At 43.2% G+C, this 18,176-nt stretch overlaps 1 protein-coding gene across 1 annotated transcript in view; it reads right to left on the bottom strand.

The window, feature by feature from the left end:
• Positions 1–2,120: 2,120 nt before the first annotated feature.
• The window catches only part of SV2B (synaptic vesicle glycoprotein 2B), a 72,178-nt gene continuing 56,122 nt past the window's right edge, over positions 2,121–18,176 (bottom strand). Inside the window, exons 7-13 of the mRNA XM_060694781.2 lie at positions 17,054–17,164; positions 15,144–15,232; positions 13,445–13,609; positions 8,356–8,489; positions 6,763–6,963; positions 5,372–5,531; positions 2,121–2,429 (exon numbers count right to left, since the gene is read on the bottom strand). Of these exons, the coding sequence (XP_060550764.2) occupies positions 2,246–2,429; positions 5,372–5,531; positions 6,763–6,963; positions 8,356–8,489; positions 13,445–13,609; positions 15,144–15,232; positions 17,054–17,164 (1,044 nt within the window). The 3' untranslated portion in view covers positions 2,121–2,245. The remainder of the gene's footprint in view (positions 2,430–5,371; positions 5,532–6,762; positions 6,964–8,355; positions 8,490–13,444; positions 13,610–15,143; positions 15,233–17,053; positions 17,165–18,176) is intronic.

The following is an 18,176-nucleotide window of genomic DNA, read 5'->3' as shown; positions in this document are numbered from 1 at the left end:
TTTTCCTCTAGCCGATGATGCATTTTCAGTCTGTACTACAAAGAAACTTTTAGTAGCCACGGTCCTCAGAGGATGGAAAGGACTGTGCCCCAATCTGTACTTTGCATTAATTCCAGTTAAATGGACATCTATCAATAATTCAACTATTGCCACGCATTCATACGGCTATAGTGCACAATAATTTCCAATAGTTTTATGTTTTCTACATTGATGAATTAAATCCTTGCCCTTCTTCGTGGGGTAGAGGAAGGACGTATTTGGTTCTGGAAAACAGCATTCAGATGGAACCGATTCAATCAAAGACAGCAGCAGAAAAGCAACTCATTTTGTAGAAATATTGCCCAATAGAGTACTAGAATACTGTCCAATGGGTTAAATTAGCATTAGTAGCACTTTCTCTTTCTACTTCAGAGTCCATTACAGGGATTAAAATATCCATGGGGAAAATTGGAAGCATCCTGCTTTGTTTGAGACCATCAATGAGAATGAAATGGGTTGTTTATTCAGAGTACGTGTGTTGCTGTGTATGTGTGTGTCTGTGTGTTTACATGCATACTTCAGAACAATGTTTGTGTGTGTGTGTTTGCTTGCATGTGCATATATATAATATATATAATGCAAATACGGGCCAGACTTTTTCAAACGGAATACAAAATCTAAATGACCTGAGTAAAGGATTGGACTAAATGGCCTTTGATTCCTCCAATTCCATAAAAGAAGAACGGGATTTGTTTATTCGGAGACAACAGGAGAAGAGGCTGAGCATCCCTCCCTGAAAATATAGGCAGGGTTACTTTAGGATCCCCTAAATAAGACTCTACCTTCTACCAAATGTGGGGCTGATGGCTGACATTTTTCCAAAAGAATTCTCTGAACCTTAGATGTGGGGTTGATGTTTCTCAGCTTTGGCAACTTTGAAGATGTCTGGACTTCCATTCCCAGAATTGAGTTTGGGGAGTTGAAGACCACACATCTTGAAGTGCCAAAGTTGAGAAGCACTGGTCTAGGGATTCAACTGCATATCTAGCGCCTGGGACATTCAGGTTCAAATGTCTTCTCCGTGGAAATGCATGGGGGGACCTGAGGCCAGTGAGTCTACCTAAGCCTAACCTAAAAAAAAAAGAATTGTTTTTTGTGGGGGAAAATTGGAAGGAGCGTTATGTATTCTACCTTGCTCTTGGAGAAAGGAGAAGATAGATAAATGATGGATGATGGAAGATAGATAGATAGATAGATAGATAGATAGATAGATAGATAGATAGATAGATAGAGAGGATGGATGGATGGATTAGATTAGATAGATAGATAGATAGATAGATAGATAGATAGATAGATAGATAGATAGATAGATAGATAGACAGACAGACAGACAGATAGATGATAGAGAGAGAGATGGATTAGACAGATGGCTGGATTAGATGAGATGGATGGATGGATGAATGGATGGATGGATGGATAGATAGATAGATAGATAGATAGATAGATAGATAGATAGATAGATAGATAGATAGATAGATAGATGATAGAGAGATAGAGATGGATTAGATGGATGGATTAGATGAGATGGATGGATGGATGGATGGATGGATGGATGGATGGATAGATAGATAGATAGATAGATAGATAGATAGATAGATAGATAGATAGATAGATGATAGAGAGATAGAGATGGATTAGATGGATGGATTAGATGAGATGGATGGATGGATAGATAGATAGATAGATAGATAGATAGATAGATAGATAGGTAGGTAGGTAGGTAGGTAGGTAGGTAGATAGATAGATAGATAGATAGATAGATAGATAGATAGATAGATAGATAGATAGATAGATAGATAGATAGATAGATAGATAGATAGATAGATAGATAAAAATTTCCTGGAAAACTCTAGAAATACAGATATCAATCTATATTGATATCTACTGTAAATTGATGTTTATACATTCCTTTTAATGTAGAATTTCTCCAATCTAGTAGGCTGTGGTGGCTACTGATTAGAACTTTGCACATATTTTTCAGGTAAGGGGTGTATCATGCATTTTGACTGGCTGTGTGGGCTCCACCATCACTACACAATAGTCCTAGAATCAGGGTTTTAACCTTCCTTCAATAGAAGGTCTCTTCTTCTCCCCCTTTCCCCACAAAATATGAGGTATTGGCAGAGAAATATCGGTAGACATTTTGATTTTCTTCTAAGCAGGTCTCTTCACCGTAGGCCGGTGTTGCGGTTCATCCTCCAGCTGCTCACATCAGGACTTGGTCCCGCGTGTCCGGCAGCCGCAGGGATAGGAGGCCTCCTACTACTAGAGCAGAAGAAGCCAGAAGAATGGGGATCACTTTGGTGATCCCAACAAAAGAGGCAAAGATGGAGTTTCCCAAGATGGCCCCAACTTTACAGACACCGGTGAGTATCCCAAAGGCTGTGGCTCTAGATAAGAAGGAGAGAAAAATCATAGAAAGGTTTCAGAATTCAAAAGTCAGAGATCCAAGGCTCAATTATTTTAACATATGAACATTTCAATTCCTTTAAACAGTGGTGGATTCAGCCGGTTCGCACCACCTCGGGAGAACCGGTTGTTGACTTTCTGAGCAGTTTGGTGAACTGGTTGTTGGAAGAAATTATTAGGGCAGCGAATCGGTTGTTAAATTATTTGAATCCCACCACTGCCTTTAAATATTTATAATGAGTATTTCACCCTCAGGGGCATTTAACTGGGCACACCAAGGAAGCCAGAACTAACTATCCAGACTTCAATAGGCATCTTACATCAAGCACAGGAATCATGAAACTTGCAAAAGGGATTTCCTAACTTTGTTTATGGTGAATTCATTATAGCGGATTGATCTCTTTGAACCAGTGGTGGATTTCATTTTTTTTTTACTACTGGTTCTGTGTGTGTGGCTTGGTGGGTGTGGCATGGCTTGGTGGGTGTGCCTTAGTGGGCATGCCAGGGGAAGGATACTGTAAAATCTCCATTCCCACCCCACTCCAGGGGAAGGTTACTGCAAAATCCCCATTTTCTCCTGATCAGTTGGGAATTGGGAGGCAGAGAATAGATGGGGTGGGGGGCAGTCAGAATTTTTACTACCGGTTCTCCGAACTACTCAAAATTTCCGCTACCGGTTCTCCGGAACTGGTCAGAACCTGCTGAAACCCATCTCTGCTTTGAACATTATGAACCATTTGTACAGAGGCAGGAACAGCAGACAGAGAAATTAAGAAGGAGATGACACAAAAGAGGAGGAAAAAAAGGGTGGAGAAAGATTTGAGGGTCCAGTAATAAACTAGACCCAACAAAATACAACAAATAGCTTTCAGAAGAGTTTGTATAGTACATAGAATGAGATGCCAGCGTTAACATTCCTGTAAATAGGCTAACTTTGTGTTATCACTGATGGTTAAAAATGGGTTAATGTATAGCTTATCAATAGGTAGATTAGACTAGAAAATCAACTCTTACAGGAAGAGTAGAACAATGCTTTCTTGAGAATGGCTACAATAACAGAGGAAACAGTTTGTTACATGTCTGATCGTGTTGGACCTCTTCTCCCTTAGAACATAGAACAATAGAGTTGGAGGTCTTCTAGTCCAGAAGACTCCTGCTCAAGCAGGAGACCCTATCCCATTACAGACAAATGACTGTCCAGTCTTTTTTTGAAAACCTTCAAGTGATGGCTTCCAGTTCTACAATTCTGTGATTCCAAAAGTCCAGACAGACATTAATCAATGGGTTAATCAATTAATTAATCAATGAATTGGTGGAACAGCTGGCCTCCCAGATTTTTGGGTGCTCCATCACTGGAGATTTTTAAGAATAGATTGGACATGGTGCCATATGTCCGTACTGTCCATAGGTCCAAACTCCATAGTGATGGAACACCCACAATGTCCATGTCAATTAAGGAGGCATCTGTTTGATCCACTTCCAACTATTATCTTGTTCTTCCTGGACTTAGAAAATGCTTCAACCCATTTTTGCCTAGGCAATGGTTCCTACACATCTCCATCAAGGTCATCTACCTTACCCTCTAGAGATGGATGTCATCTTATAACAGTTTAGAACAGTTCTTGAATATTTCCACCAAGGTCATCTCCCTTCCTCTCTACAAGAGTTAAATTAAGGTATCCCTCATGTCAAACTCAACCGTAATGTCATTACTGAACCCATCTGTAGTTTTCCTGGCAGCAAGAGGGAATTTGCTATTGCATTCTGCCCAGGATTTTTGTTGTTGTTGTTGTCCAGTCTAATCTGCAAGTGTGGTTTCCTCATCCATATCTACTATTGCTTGAGATCTTCCAGCATCCCTAAGTTTAGAAGGAAATAGTTTGGCTTTGTGGGAGGAATTAGGTGGATTAAAGAAATACGACTCCATTTTAATTGAAGGTAAACACATTCCAAATAGGACCACATCCATCTAATCTCTACATATAGTTTTGCAGCTGTAACTGGACAAGAATTGCACCAATGTTATCCAGCCTTATTTTTATCTATGTTTTGTTTTGTTGCAAATATCCCTACCTTTTATTGCACAGCTTAAGTTTCAACTTCAGTTGCATGATCTTTACTCCTAATTCCATTAGCACATTTCTCAGAGTTCTAAAGGTTAGCTTTTGATCTCTTTTCCCAAGAGAAAAATGTCACTTTTAGCCAACATTAGAATTTAAAAAGAAAGAAAAGGATGATCTCGTGTAATGAAAAGAAGGACCAGGGGTGACATGATAACAGTCTTCCAATATCTCAGGGGCTACCACAAAGAAGAAGGGGCCAACCTATTCTCCAAAACACCTGAGGGTAGGACAAGAAGCAATGGGTGGAAACTAATCAAGGAGAGAAGCAACCTAGAACTAAGGAGAAATTTCCTGACAGTGAGAACAATTAATCAGTGGAACAACTTCCCTCCAGAAGTTGTGAATGCTCCAATGCTAAAGGTTATTAAGAAGAGAGTGGACAACCATTTGTCTGAAACAGAATAGGGCTTCCTGCCTGAGCAGGGGGTTGGACTAGAAGACCTCCAAGGTCCCTTACAACTCTGTTATTCTGTTCTGTTTCTCTGTTATTCCTTCTATGATCATGTGTACCCATCCCACAAAACCTAAAGAAAGTCTGGAATGGTATTGGATCTCCTGCCCTTGGGCTGGGGGTTGGACTAGAAGACCTCCAATGTCCCTTCCAACCCTATTATTCTATGTTCTACGTTCTTTTCTGGGACAGCAAAGTAGATGTGGGAAAGGGGAAGTTGTCCAGATTCCCGAGGGGAGCTTACAAGCAATACATTTTGCATGACTCTAATAACTATAGTCTAGGATAGAAGTGACTGAAAGCTGGAAACTAGGATTCTCCCGAAAAGAGGCCAGCGAAAGTGAATCACCTTTTATGTGTGGGATACAGCTCTACGGTGATGACGTTCAAAGCGTTCCAGGCAGCGATGCTCGTGCCGCAAAAGAGACACTGCCATCCGATCATGGCTGACTCGCTGTGGCCAAAGAACAAGAAGAAACAGCACACTGCCGAGATCAGCATGGACCCCCCTGCAAGGGAAAGCAAGAAAAAGGGGAGAAATAGGAGCATGGCAGTCAACAAAGTCAAAGATGGCATCCAGATCAGTGATGACATTCATTTTTTTCCCCCTACCGGTTCTGTGGGCATGGCTTGGTGGGGGGGGGGGGTTCCTGTGACTGAGTGGGTGTGGCCAACTCAATGTCATTCACGCCCACGCCCAGTCACATTATTATTATTATTGTTGTTGTTGTTGTTGTTTGTTGTTGTTGTTGTTGTTGTTGTTGTTGTTGTTGTTGTTGTTGTTATTATTATTATTATTATTATTATTATTATTATTATTATTATTATTATTATTTATTCAATTTATATACCGCCCTTCTCCTATTGGACTCAGGGCGGTGCACAGCCAAGGATAAAAAACATACCAATACAAAATTTAAAATCAATTAAAAGAATTATACAGCTTTGGCCCACAATTTAAAACAATCCAATTTAAAATCCAATTTACACTTAAAAAACTAAAAAGCTAAAAAGAGCTAAAAAACATGACCCCCCACCCCACCAAGCCACGCCCACAAAACCCGGTAGGAAAAAATGTGTGTATGAGCACCAGAAGGGCTCATAGTGAAGGCTGTGGCAGAGAGAAGCCGAACTTTTCTCCCTCCATTCACAGCGGAGCTGCTGCTCCCTTTATGGTCCCCCCCACTGGTCCCCTCCCTCCCGCAGGTTGAAGTACCTTAAAGGGACAGGCTGCAGCAGTTCCGCTCTGAATGGAGGGAGAAAAAAATCGGATTCTCTCTGCTGCAGCATTTAATGTTGAATGGGTCGAGCAGCCGGAAGGGGTGAGTGGTGACCGGGAGACTGGGAGGGCATGGGAGGGTCCAACCAGGGGTGGTTTTTACCAGTTCGGCGAACCGATTCAAATCGTCCCTACCGGTTCGTCCAAGCCAGTCCAAACCAGTCAAATTTCACCCCTGATCCAAATTTAGGTAATTAAAAATTTAGGTAATTTTTTTTAGTACCGGTTCTTGGTGGGCGTGGTGTGGCTTGGAGGGCATGGCAGGGAAAGGATACTGCAAAATCCCCACTCCCTCCCCACTCCTGGGGAAAGGATACTGCAAAATCTCCATTCCCACCCCACTCTGGGGCCAGCCAGAGGTGGTGTTTGCCGGTTCTCTGAACTACTCAAAATTTCCGCTACCGGTTCCCCAGAACCTGTCAGAACCTGCTGGATTTCACCCCTGGTTCATCCCCACTCACCGATCATCTTGATTCTTCCTAATTTGTCCATCAGCAGAGCTGAGATGATATTACCAGGCAAGACGGAAAGGCTGCCCAAGAAGCTGACAAGGTAAATGAGGAAATCGTTGTCTTCCTCAAAATCCAGCTGGCAACCCTTCTTCTCCTCAACGTAAGAGACGTTCTCTAATTGGCAGTCAATGAATTTGTACATGTAGAGATCTGTGAGAAGGAAACAATGGATGGCCATCACTAGAACAGCTTTCAACGTGAGTGACAAATCACTAGTGGCTCAGATTCCTGGAGACAACCGTTCACAGCAAGGGTGAGAATTATTGGGGGGGGAGTGTTTATTTCTCATGGGGAGGGTCACAACATTCTGAATTTCTGAGAGAATTTTGATGAATGAGGGGATCTTCCATGAGGTCTTATGAAGTCTTGAAAAATAGGTCTCCAGAATTCTTCAGACATTTATAACCTTTACCTAACTTCACAATTTGGCTGGCATTGCAGGACTGGTATTTAAAAAGATCATTGGGATCAGAGCTTCGTCAATCCCCAATCTAGAACCCTAATTCTATACGTTATTCTGAGAAGGAACGTCTTTCCGATTGAAAGTTGGAAAGCTAGAAATCATGTCATGGTGTGGCTGCAGGGAGGTTTCAGACCTGACAAGATGGTGATCATGGGTTCCCAATCCCAGCCTAACTCATGTGCACATGGCTTTAAGGCTACTTTGCAAAAAGAACAAGATTTAGATTGTCCTGTTGGAACCTGAATCCTCTGCCCTGGTCTGATGGTCCTAAGTACTGCTGAATCAAACCCTTAGCATGAAAATTACAAGTAATGACATGGCCTTTCCATCCTTCAAAAAGAAAGAAAAGTGAATGTTTTGGACTCAGTCTCAGACCTGCCATGACGTAAACCTTTAAGCAGAAATGATCCTTGGCTCCATTTGTTGAGAAAGGTATAGTTTTATGAGAGACCAAGTGTATTGCAGTCATGCATAGCCAGAACTGAGAATCACTAAGTTCTATTTCCTCCCCCTTATCTGCCCCTCTCTGCCCACCCCACTATAACCAATCAGGTCCATGCAAAATGTTTTCACAACAGTCAGTCTGACCACAGGTTGGTATGCAGCTTACTTTTTCTTCCAGCTGGGTGACCTTGAAGCAGCTTCTCGGGATGGTACAGTATCTACTTTCGTTTCCCCTGAGCATTTCCCCCTCCACCATCATTCCCTCTCCCCACAGTTCATGGCAGTCTGATACTGCATAATAAAGTGAAGTACAGCAAACGAAAAGTGGCAGCTGACATTCAGTCCAGGATTGTCTGTAGGGTTTAATCAAATTATTCAACATGGCAGCCATGATGGTGTGATCCAAATTCTGCTTAATTATGGGTTGCAGGTAGAGCTTGGATTCCACCACTGGAGCTGCCATCTTAACTATTTTGGCCACACTGTAGACCTTCCACTCCCTGGCTCTGCGGAGGGATTATTCTGCTTCTCTTACATGTTCTGCTCTAAAGACTTGGTTCTGTGTCCTCTGCTTTTACAGGGGAAAAAAAGCTCCCCTCCCCATGCATGCATGCCCAGGTGCTCCTCCACAGTACCTGTGTCATAGAAGATGGTATTTACAATAGTGCACTTTTTGAAGAAGGTCTCGCTGGATGTCACATCTTCAAAATGACAGTCCTCAAAGAGGGAGTTGTCAAAAGTCACATCGCGCATTTTCATTTGAATGAACCTGAGGATGGACAAGAGGAGTGGTGGGATTCAAAAAATTTAACTACTGGTTCTGTGGGTGTGGCTTGGTGGGTGTGGCCAGGGGGTGTGACAGGCAGCACTTGGCCTCCTGCACACCCCTGGGAGCAAAAATGGGTCGCAGGGGGATGCGCCGCCCCCCGTGCCCCGTTTTGGGCCTAGGAGGCTTCCCTGCACTTACCTGGGAGCCAAAATGGGGCATGTGGGAACTCCTGGAAGGGGCGGGACAGGAAAGGGCGGGGTCAGCCAGCAATTTAACTACCAGTTCGCCCGAACCTGCGCGAACCATCTGAATCCCACCACTGGACAAGAGTATGATCTTGACATCATACCTGAAACCTTTTCATTAGCCAAGGGCAGAAGGTAAGAAATACAACAGGCTACTACAGAATCTATCCAAGATGCAGTGAGTTAAAACCAAGACTAGGAGCATCTTTAAAATACAAACCTCCCCCACCCCCCAGTTTTAGAAACTTTAGGTACTCATAGGCATTTTTGTTAGTGGAAGAGTTGGAGAATTTGGATGTAAGGAGGTCCATCAAACCTTGCTAAGACTTCCTTTCAAGGCTGGGGGGTGGGGGACAGGGTTTGGGGAAATAACTGAGATCATTCCAGAAGAAGCTGCTGGGATAGGAAACCAGATGATTCTCAGAAGCTCCCACTTCTGAAATTATTTCAATATACGATGACTGTGGCGATATTATTATATGCATAAAGGTGGAAAGATTCGACACGACCTACTGCGGAGGAATGGATGGTGAAGTTGATCGATGTTGATGGAAAAGATAAATTTCTCAATTAGAAAAACAGACACTCTAATGTTTATTGGTGACTGGAAGCCACAAGGTCTTTGTGAGCAAAAATGAGCTTGTGATCTATGATTTTAATGATTAGACAGGATAGATTATAGAAGGAAGAGAATCATGAAATGCAGCCCCAGCCATAAATTTCAGCAGAAAAGGTTTACCTGAACTGCTTTCCCTCATATTGCCACAAGAGGTCAGCATGCCCCCAAATAGAGACCAACAAGTAGTTTTAAGGTGCAAAGAAATGGGGAAAGAAAGAAAAAAAATCTGACAACTAGAATAAAGCAGGGGTGAAATCCAAAATTTTTCCATACCGGTTCTGTGGGCATGGCTTTCTGGGCATGGCAGGGGAAGGATACTGCAAAATCCCCATTCCCACCCCACTCTGGAGACAGCCAGAGGTGGTATTTGCCGGTTCTCCGAACTACCCAAAATTTCCACTACTGGTTCTCCAGAACCTGTTAGAACCTGCTGGATTTCACCCCTGGAATAAAGGTAAATTTCCTTCAAGTTGAGCTTGATTTCTGGTGCTTCCTGGTGTCAGCCCAGAAATGACCTGGCAGTCCAGATCTTTATTTCCTTACACTTAATACAATCTTGCCAAACTAAAGGTATAACCTTCTAACCGAGTAGATATACCCTGAGAGATTTTAGATTTTTTTAAAAAAATAACTTTTTCTTCTTTATATCAGCCAGAACAGGACTGTACAGCCTCTTATCTTGGGCACCTCAGAAAAAACAGAATAACAGAGTTTGGAAGGGAGCTTAGAGGTCTTCTAGTCCAACCCCCTGCTTAGGCAGGAAACCCTACACCACTTCAGACAAATAGTTATCCAACCTCTTCTTAAAAATTTCCAGTGTTGGAGCATTCACAGCTTCTGGAGGCAAGTTGTTCCACTGATTAATTGTTCTCACTGTCAGGAAATTTCTCCTTAGTTCTAAGTTGAAATGTGCTGCTTTCCTCCCTGGGAAGTTGCAGTGTGATTGTGGAGTTTTCTCCCTCCCTCCACTCCTTCTCCTGCTGCACATTGCATCGCACATGGTTGTGTCCATGTGGCTTCTATGGCAATACTATGGAAATGCTTTGCTTGCCTTCCTCTGGGAATTTTTTTTTTAAAGCTTCTCAAATTTAATGGAGAGCTGCAGGATTTCCCAGTGGGGATCGTCAAAAAAACTAAACTGACCTGACCTTGCTTGCTTGACCCATCTGGAGTGAGATATGAAACAATTCTGAACTAAAATAGTTGGGAGTGACGTAGCATTATTTCTCCTGTTTTGAACAAACACGTGACATCAACCAGCTTACTCATGCAAAAACTGAGAAACTGGCTAGTACGAGTGAAATATTCAGATTCGGAAACGTGAGCTTCTGCACAGTTTCCATTAGTGGTGTGTTGCAGTTGAACAAAGGTGCACAGCCAGGGATGGGCTCCTGGGGGTTCGGCAGGGTTCGGGCGATCCTCTAGCCAAGGATCGCTGGGGTTCCCTGAACCCCCAAATGCTACCCCTGGCTGGCCACACCCACCCTGTCCCGCCCCTCCCAGGAGTCTCCACAAGGCCCGTTCATCATTCCAGCTAAGTGCAGGGGTTGTGCAGAGGGTCCGGAAGTCTGGAAATGCGCCTGTTTCCAGCCTCCAGAGGGTCTCTGGAGCCCAGGGAAAGCTGTTTTCGCCCTCCCGGAGGCTCAAAAAAAGCCTCCAAAGCCTGGGGAGAGTGAAAAACAGGCCTCCTGAAAGTTCTGGAAGTCTGGAAATGGGCCTGTTTCAGCCTCCGGAGGGTCTCTGGAGCCCAGGGGAAGCAGTTTTCACCCTCCCGGAGGGTCAAGGAAAGCCTCCGGAGCCTGGGGAGGGTGGAAACCCCCATCCCCACACCCCCACTGTGGTGCAGGCGGCCGATTAGGCCACACCCACCATGGCCACACCTACCCCAGCAACAGGGCAGCGAACCCATTGCTAAAGGATCTGAAGCCCATCCCTGTACACAGCATATGTCCCCAAATCCTTGTGTGCAAACTCCAGAGTCCTATAATGGTGCGTGAGAATGACCTTGGGAGACAGGAGAAAGAGCTGCAGAGAGGTCAGGCAAGAGATAATCTCAGCCCACAGAAGAAATGGGGGTGGAAAAAGCATCTCAAATGGGACCCTTCCTAGTTTTCACTAGATTAAAAAATAAGGGAAAGCAGGATACTTCCCGATTTGCAAGTTTCTATCACTAGAAACTTACCCATAAAGGTAGGCTTGGTGTTCATGGTTGGTGCTTCTTGTCTGGACTACCTCAAAGACCTGATATCTGAAAGTACCTCTCCCCTCCCTCCCTCTCTCCATTTCACTGTCCTGAAAATTAGGGAGGGTTCCTTCTGAGATGGGTGGCGTGATGGCTTCGTGGTGAAGATGCTGGGCTTGTCGGCTAGAGGTTCGAGACCCGAGCGTCATGTGACAGGGTAAACTCCCGTCCTTGCCCCAGCTCCTGCCAACCGAGCAGTTCGAAAGCATGCAAATGCGAGTAGATAAATAGGTACCACTTCGATGGGAAAGTAACAGTGCTCCATGATGTCATGCTGGCCACATGACCATGGAAATGGACCATGGACAGTACTGGCCTTGAAATGGAGATGAGGACCAGTCCCTATAGTTGGCAACAACTAGCAGAGTAAAATCTGCAGGGACTCCCCTTCCCTCCTTCTGAGATGTTTTCTCCACCCCCATTCCTCCTTTGGACTTAGATTTCTTTTATCAGACCATTGTCTAGGCTGCAGCTCTTCTTCCTATCTCCAAGGTCATCTCCACCTTCAAAAGCATCACTTAATAGAACCAAGTCTCCAATTTGTGGCAACCTTGGGTGGTCTCCCAAAGTACTAAGCCACTTCAAACCTAGTTAGTATTTGGGTAGGACAGTCTGGGCAAAAGGCCAGACAACAAAAGAAGCAATTAAGAACCACTTCTGTATTGACAAAGAACTGTTCGTGTAGCCCCAAGAGTTGAGTTCAACTAGAAGGATTTTTTTTTAATCAAATAGAAGGGGGAAAGTATTACATCCATGCGGAATAATCACATTAAGTGGAGTTAAATTAATTTAAAGGCCTAATAGCAGCCCTTAACCCCTAAGTGGTCGCTGGCTGCATATCGGCCAAATGTGCAACGTATTTCATTAAAGATTTTTCTGACCATCTTTATTTTTGTTATCAGTTATATTATTATGTAATATTCTGCTTTTTCTTCTCTTGGAATACACCGTTTGTTAAAATAGCAAATAGTGTCTACGTTGAGTAGGATAAAACCATGACAAGGTATGAAGACCCCCTGGAGGTCTTCATTTCTCCCTCCCACCCCACCCCCCAATTTAAAAATGAGTATCTCCCTGTGATCCTTAATTTATAAATGGGCTTTCTGGAGCCATTTTATCAATCTGGAGGTAATATGAACCTTCTAAGTACAACCCATCAACTCATTCCAGCTCATTTTTCACACTCAAGCCTTCTCTGTCATGGCAGGAAGAAAGTAATTAAGTACTGTGTTTTCCGAAAATAAGACCAGGTCTTCTATTATTTTTTGCTCCAAAAGATGCATTAGGGCTTATTATTCTGGTTAGGTCTTATTTTTGGAGAAATACGGTACTAATTGCATCCATCTGGGTGATGATCTTAGCTGGGGCTTATTTTTGGGGTAGGGCTTATATTACAAGCACCTTGAAAAATCACACTAGGGCTTATTTTTCCAGTTGGGTCTTATTTTCAGGGAAACAGGGTAGTAAAATTGATGGGATGCCTAACACACACACCTCTTTTTTGTGGGTCCTTTCCAGGGCTTCAACCTCTATATCAGGACAATCAGGAATTAGTTAGCCCCTTGGTTAGTAAGATATGGCTGCTGGGGAGAAGTTGGTTTAACCAACTGGTTCCAGCTGAGTTGTGTTTCGGACAAGATCTAACTGCTGAACATGAATTGATTGGATCAATGAACTTCTTCGAATTGAACCCTACGGTCAGTGACTTCCCAAGAACTGGGAGAGGATTCACATACAAAGGCTGATCTCCACCCACCTTGTATGAGTTCCACCATTTGGAATATCGGACAGAACGTCAGTCCAGCTCTAGAAGCTCAGGGGGCTGATCATTGCAGGCTGGGGCACTCACCTGTCATTCTTGAATGTCCAATTCAAGTAGAGCTGGTTTCGGAGATTGAAGTCAAAGGTGAAGTCCTTCACTAATTCTGACTCAAATATCTTCCTCTCAGACTTATATGCTTCCTCTTGGTAATACCGTATCATATCGGGGAACCAGACAATCAGGCCATAATAACTGCGGAGAAGTGGAAATATCAGTTGCATTGCTTTTCTTGGTGACTCAAAAGAAGTCTTCCACAGTTTTAGGAAATAGAAGCTGGCTACTTGTCTAAATTCTATGAGTTCACTCCCAATCCTCCATTGTACACAAATAATAATAATAATAACTTTATTGTCATTGTAGGTGTATACACAGTATACCCATACAACAAAATTCACTTAACACCCAAAGATCAGGTCCAACACATATAACAATCCCCAAACACACCCCCACCCACCACCAATTCCCCACCCCTAAACGACCCCTAAATATCCATACAACAGACCAAGTAATGCTGTCCAACAGCTCACTGATGGTGGCCCTTTAGTTCATGGTTGAGTGCCATTATAGCTGTGGGATAAAAACTATTCAGAAAACGTGTGGTCCGAGTTTTAGTTGTTCTGTATCTTCTGCCAGAAGGCAACACTCCAAAAAGATTGTAAGCAAGATGGGAAGAGTCGCTGAGAATGTTATGCAACTTTCTCAAACAGCCAGATTCGAAGATGTCGTCCAGGGCTGGTAGCTGGAGTCCGATGATATTCTGGGCAGTTTTAATGATTCACTGTAGAGCATTTTTGTCCGCTACAGAGCTGCTCACATACCATGCAAGAATGCCATATGTCAGGACACTCTCAATGGTGCTGCGATAGTAGGACAGAAGTAGATGCTGAGATAGAATTATCTTCCTGAGCATTCTCAGGAAGTACAGCCTCTTTTGTGCCTTCTTCACAAGTATACTTGCTGCCCTCACCTTCATAGGCATTTTATTTTGTTATTATGGCTAATGGCTCTAAAATCCAACTACGGTACATATAAAGAAGCTGCCCCCCCCCAAAAAAAACCAGTTCAACCTTCCAAAATATACTGTATGTGTGAATCTTTTGTTTTTCATCATCCCATCCTCTCTACAAAAGCTTGGCTTCTCTTCCTTCCCTTCGATCCCAGAGAGAGACCTCAAGAAGGAACTCCTTGCAAAGGGGTTTATTAGCTGTACTTATTAGTAGTGGTTCTACAGTAACACTAAGTAGGAGTCATGCCCTTAAGGGATGGTTGGAGAACTTCCTCTGGACATCATCATCTTCTTCTTCATTTAACGACCCCATAATCCCTTGCGGGAATGGAACTAGTAGAGCGTTTTAATTGCCGGATGCCCTTCCTGTTGCCAGTGCGGAATTTTGTTCAGCAGATATATTCTCATTGTGCCCAGAGAGAGAAATATCTGCCTCTACCTAGGATCGAACTCACAGCCTCCTGATGGTGAGGCCAGAGCTCCACCTCTAGGCCAGCACACCACTCTCTCCTTCCTCTGGATGTATGTAGAAAAATCATCCAGTCAATTTTCCTGTCCATTGATGCAGGGCAGAATTTTGAAAGGTTTCAATTTTGAAAAAATATGTAGGGATGCATCAATCAGAGTTGATTTCATAGCTGATATGTTGGACGTACTGACTGTAGATCAAAGAGCAAGGATAATGTTCTACAAACCTTAAAAAACTTCTAAGACACCTACCTTAATGCCATTGAAAACCAGATAACTGACAGTAATAGTGTGTTCATTCTGTACTGCGCTGCCAGACAATAAACCACATTGTCTATTACCTAGAAAATCAAAAAACAAAAAAGTTATCACGAAAAATAGCTAACTCTTGGTAAAACCAGTGACAATCTCAAATTAGTTCAACGAGATGGGTGACCTTAATTTATTCTATAATTTGTTGTGATTTCTTTCATATTTCAAAAGGCATGTTCAGCTAAGCTATTCAACTAAGTGAAAATTCTTGTGTTTAATCAACATCACTTATATGCTGACAGTTTTGCGTGAACTAATGTTTGTTGGATCACACACTGTGTTAGGATATACCGTATTTTTCAGAGTATAAGACCCACCGGACTACAAGACGCACCAACCTTTTTTGGTGAGAAAAAGAAGAAAAAGAAATCTGCCTCTGTCTCTGCCTCCCAGCAATTTTGCCTCGTTGCAGCAAACAGCAAACAGCCTGCTTTACTTTCATTTTCGTTTCAGCATAGCTTGATTAGCAGAAGGGGAAAAAAAATCTGCTCCAGCAATTGCAGCAAGCAGCAGAGGCCGGGGCAAAACAGCTGAGAGCAAAACAGATGAGAGTCGGGAGGCTGATTCAATCAACTTGTGCTAATTAGGCTGTGCTGAAGCTGAAAGGAGCTGTTTTTTCTTGCTGTTTGCTGCAAGGAGGTAACTGCTGGGAGGCAGAGGCCAAAGGATGGGGGCCAGTGGGCGGGCAGGGCTACATTCAGTGTATAAAACGCACCTAAATTTTCAACCCCTTTTAGGGGGGGGAAAGGTGCGTCTTATACTCTGAAAAATATGGTAATTTGATTTGGTTGATCTTAGTTTAAGCCAATATATGGACCACAAGGACATATTCAACAAATCATGGTTAAACGTTTATCATCATATTCATTTAACGACCCCATAATCCCTTGCGGGGATGGAGTTTGGGCAACTGAATGGAGCTACCAGAGTGTTTTAATGACCGGATGCCCTTCCTGTGGCCAATGCGGAGTTTTTGTTCATCTTATATATTCTCAGAATGTCCAGAGAGAGAAATATCTGCCTCTACCTAGGATCGAACTCACAGCCTCCTGATTGTGAGGCCAGAGCTCCACCTCTAGGCCACCGCACCACTCCTATGGTTAAACGTTAATGACTAAGCAAAATATGCAACCACGTGGTCATAGATTTTCAAAATGCATTCCAGAATAGTTTCATCCCAAGGATTATTCATTGGAAGGAAAGCAGAATAAATTGTTGAATTAGGGCATCATAGATAACGCACTAGATTGTGACTCAAGATGTCATAGGCCAGTGATGGCTAACCTTTTTGCCGTCGCTTGCCAAAAGCGGGGGGAGTGTGGGGGGTGTTGTGCGCACACGTGCCCACACCCATAATTCAATGCCTCCCCATGCCACGCCCCCACCCATGCGTGTGCGACCCCCCCCCCGGACTCCCACCGCTTTTAGCACACAATGTCAAAAAGGTTAGTGGGGGGCCCAGTAGGCCCGTTTTTCGCCCTCCCTGGGCTCCAGAGGCTTTCTTGAAGCCCGGGGAGGCCGGAAACGGCCCATTTCCCGATTTCAGAAGACCCAAAAATCAGCTGGCCAGCACGCTGAGCTCAGGCAACGCTCATGTGCCCACAGATATGGCTCCGCGTGTCACCTGTGCCACGCGTGCCATAGGTTCGCCATCACGGTCATAGCTACTTAGCCATTGTCTTCATATACTAAATGGGGGGGAAATGTTGTTTCTTAAGCCATAAAATGGCTTGTTTGTTGGAACATTGCATGCTATGTGACCGTGGTAACTGTGTTTTGCTAATGCAGGTTGTTGGGTTCTACGAATCGAAATCCTGGATGTGTTTTGCGTAGTTACCCTTATTCCATACCTGTCTGATGGTGGTCATGACTCTAACAAAGCAACGTTGGTACCATGTTCCGGTGGAGCTCTGTATTTCAATAAATTCATCAACTTGCTTGGGAGTTTTTATCTGAGCTACCTGAAGAAGAAGAAGAAGAAAAAAAAAAGTGAAGTAGAATTTACAAAACTCATCATCACTAGGAGTCTCTTCAGACAGAGTCTTGTTTGTGTTAGCCACTTCACAAAGGCTACAGAAGGCAGAGGAGGGCCCCTTCCCATCTCTGAACTGCTAATCCTCTGGAAGCCACAATTGTTTGTGTCACTACACAAAACAAAACGTTGCCACGTTCATTGAGGCTTTCCCCAAGATAAGCATATACATCTCTCTGGATCTATTCCAACTTTTAGAAAGGATGGATATGTGGCCAAGATTCTGTAGAGATTCTCAGTCATCCAAATCATGGTTGTCCCAAAAGTGCTTTTTCAGGAGGCAACTGGACTTTCTTGTTTTTTCTTTGAGGACTTTTCACTTCTCATCCAAGAAGCTTCTTCAGCTCTGACTGGAGGGTGGGGAATGGAAGGATTTATATTCCTTGCAGACAGCGGATCATTTGCATCCTTTTAGAGGGTCATTGAAGCACTTGGAGGTTTATTTATTTTATTTATTTATTTATTTATTTATTTATTTTATTGGATTTATATGCCGCCCTTCTCCCAAGGACTCAGGGTGGCTCACAACAATAAGAAACAGGAAATACAAAAGTTAAAAGACAAATTAAAACAGAGTATCCAATAAATAAAGTTAAACGTGGGAATACCAATTCAAATTTAAGATTTAAGAATATAAAAAAGCCTAAAGAGCCTGGTGGCGCAGAAGACTAATAGCCTGTTATTAACATTCAGCTGCCTGCAATTACTGCAAGTTCGAATCTCCCCAGGCTCAAGGTTGACTAAGCCTTCCATCCTTTCTAAGGTAGGTAAATTGAGGATCCAGTTTGTGGGGGCAATAAGCTGAATTTGTATAAATATACAAAAGGATGAAGGCTATTGCTTAACGCATTGTGGGCCGCCCTGAGTCTCCGGAGAAGGGCGGCATATAAATCAAATAATAAAAAAAAAAAGCTACAAAATCAGTATAGAATCAATTATGT

Source organism: Pantherophis guttatus, chromosome 13 (genome assembly GCF_059756535.1).
Source record: "Pantherophis guttatus breed Tessera chromosome 13, ASM5975653v1, whole genome shotgun sequence".
Taxonomy (NCBI): domain Eukaryota; kingdom Metazoa; phylum Chordata; class Lepidosauria; order Squamata; family Colubridae; genus Pantherophis; species Pantherophis guttatus.
This window is presented reverse-complemented; position numbering and strand designations above follow the sequence as displayed.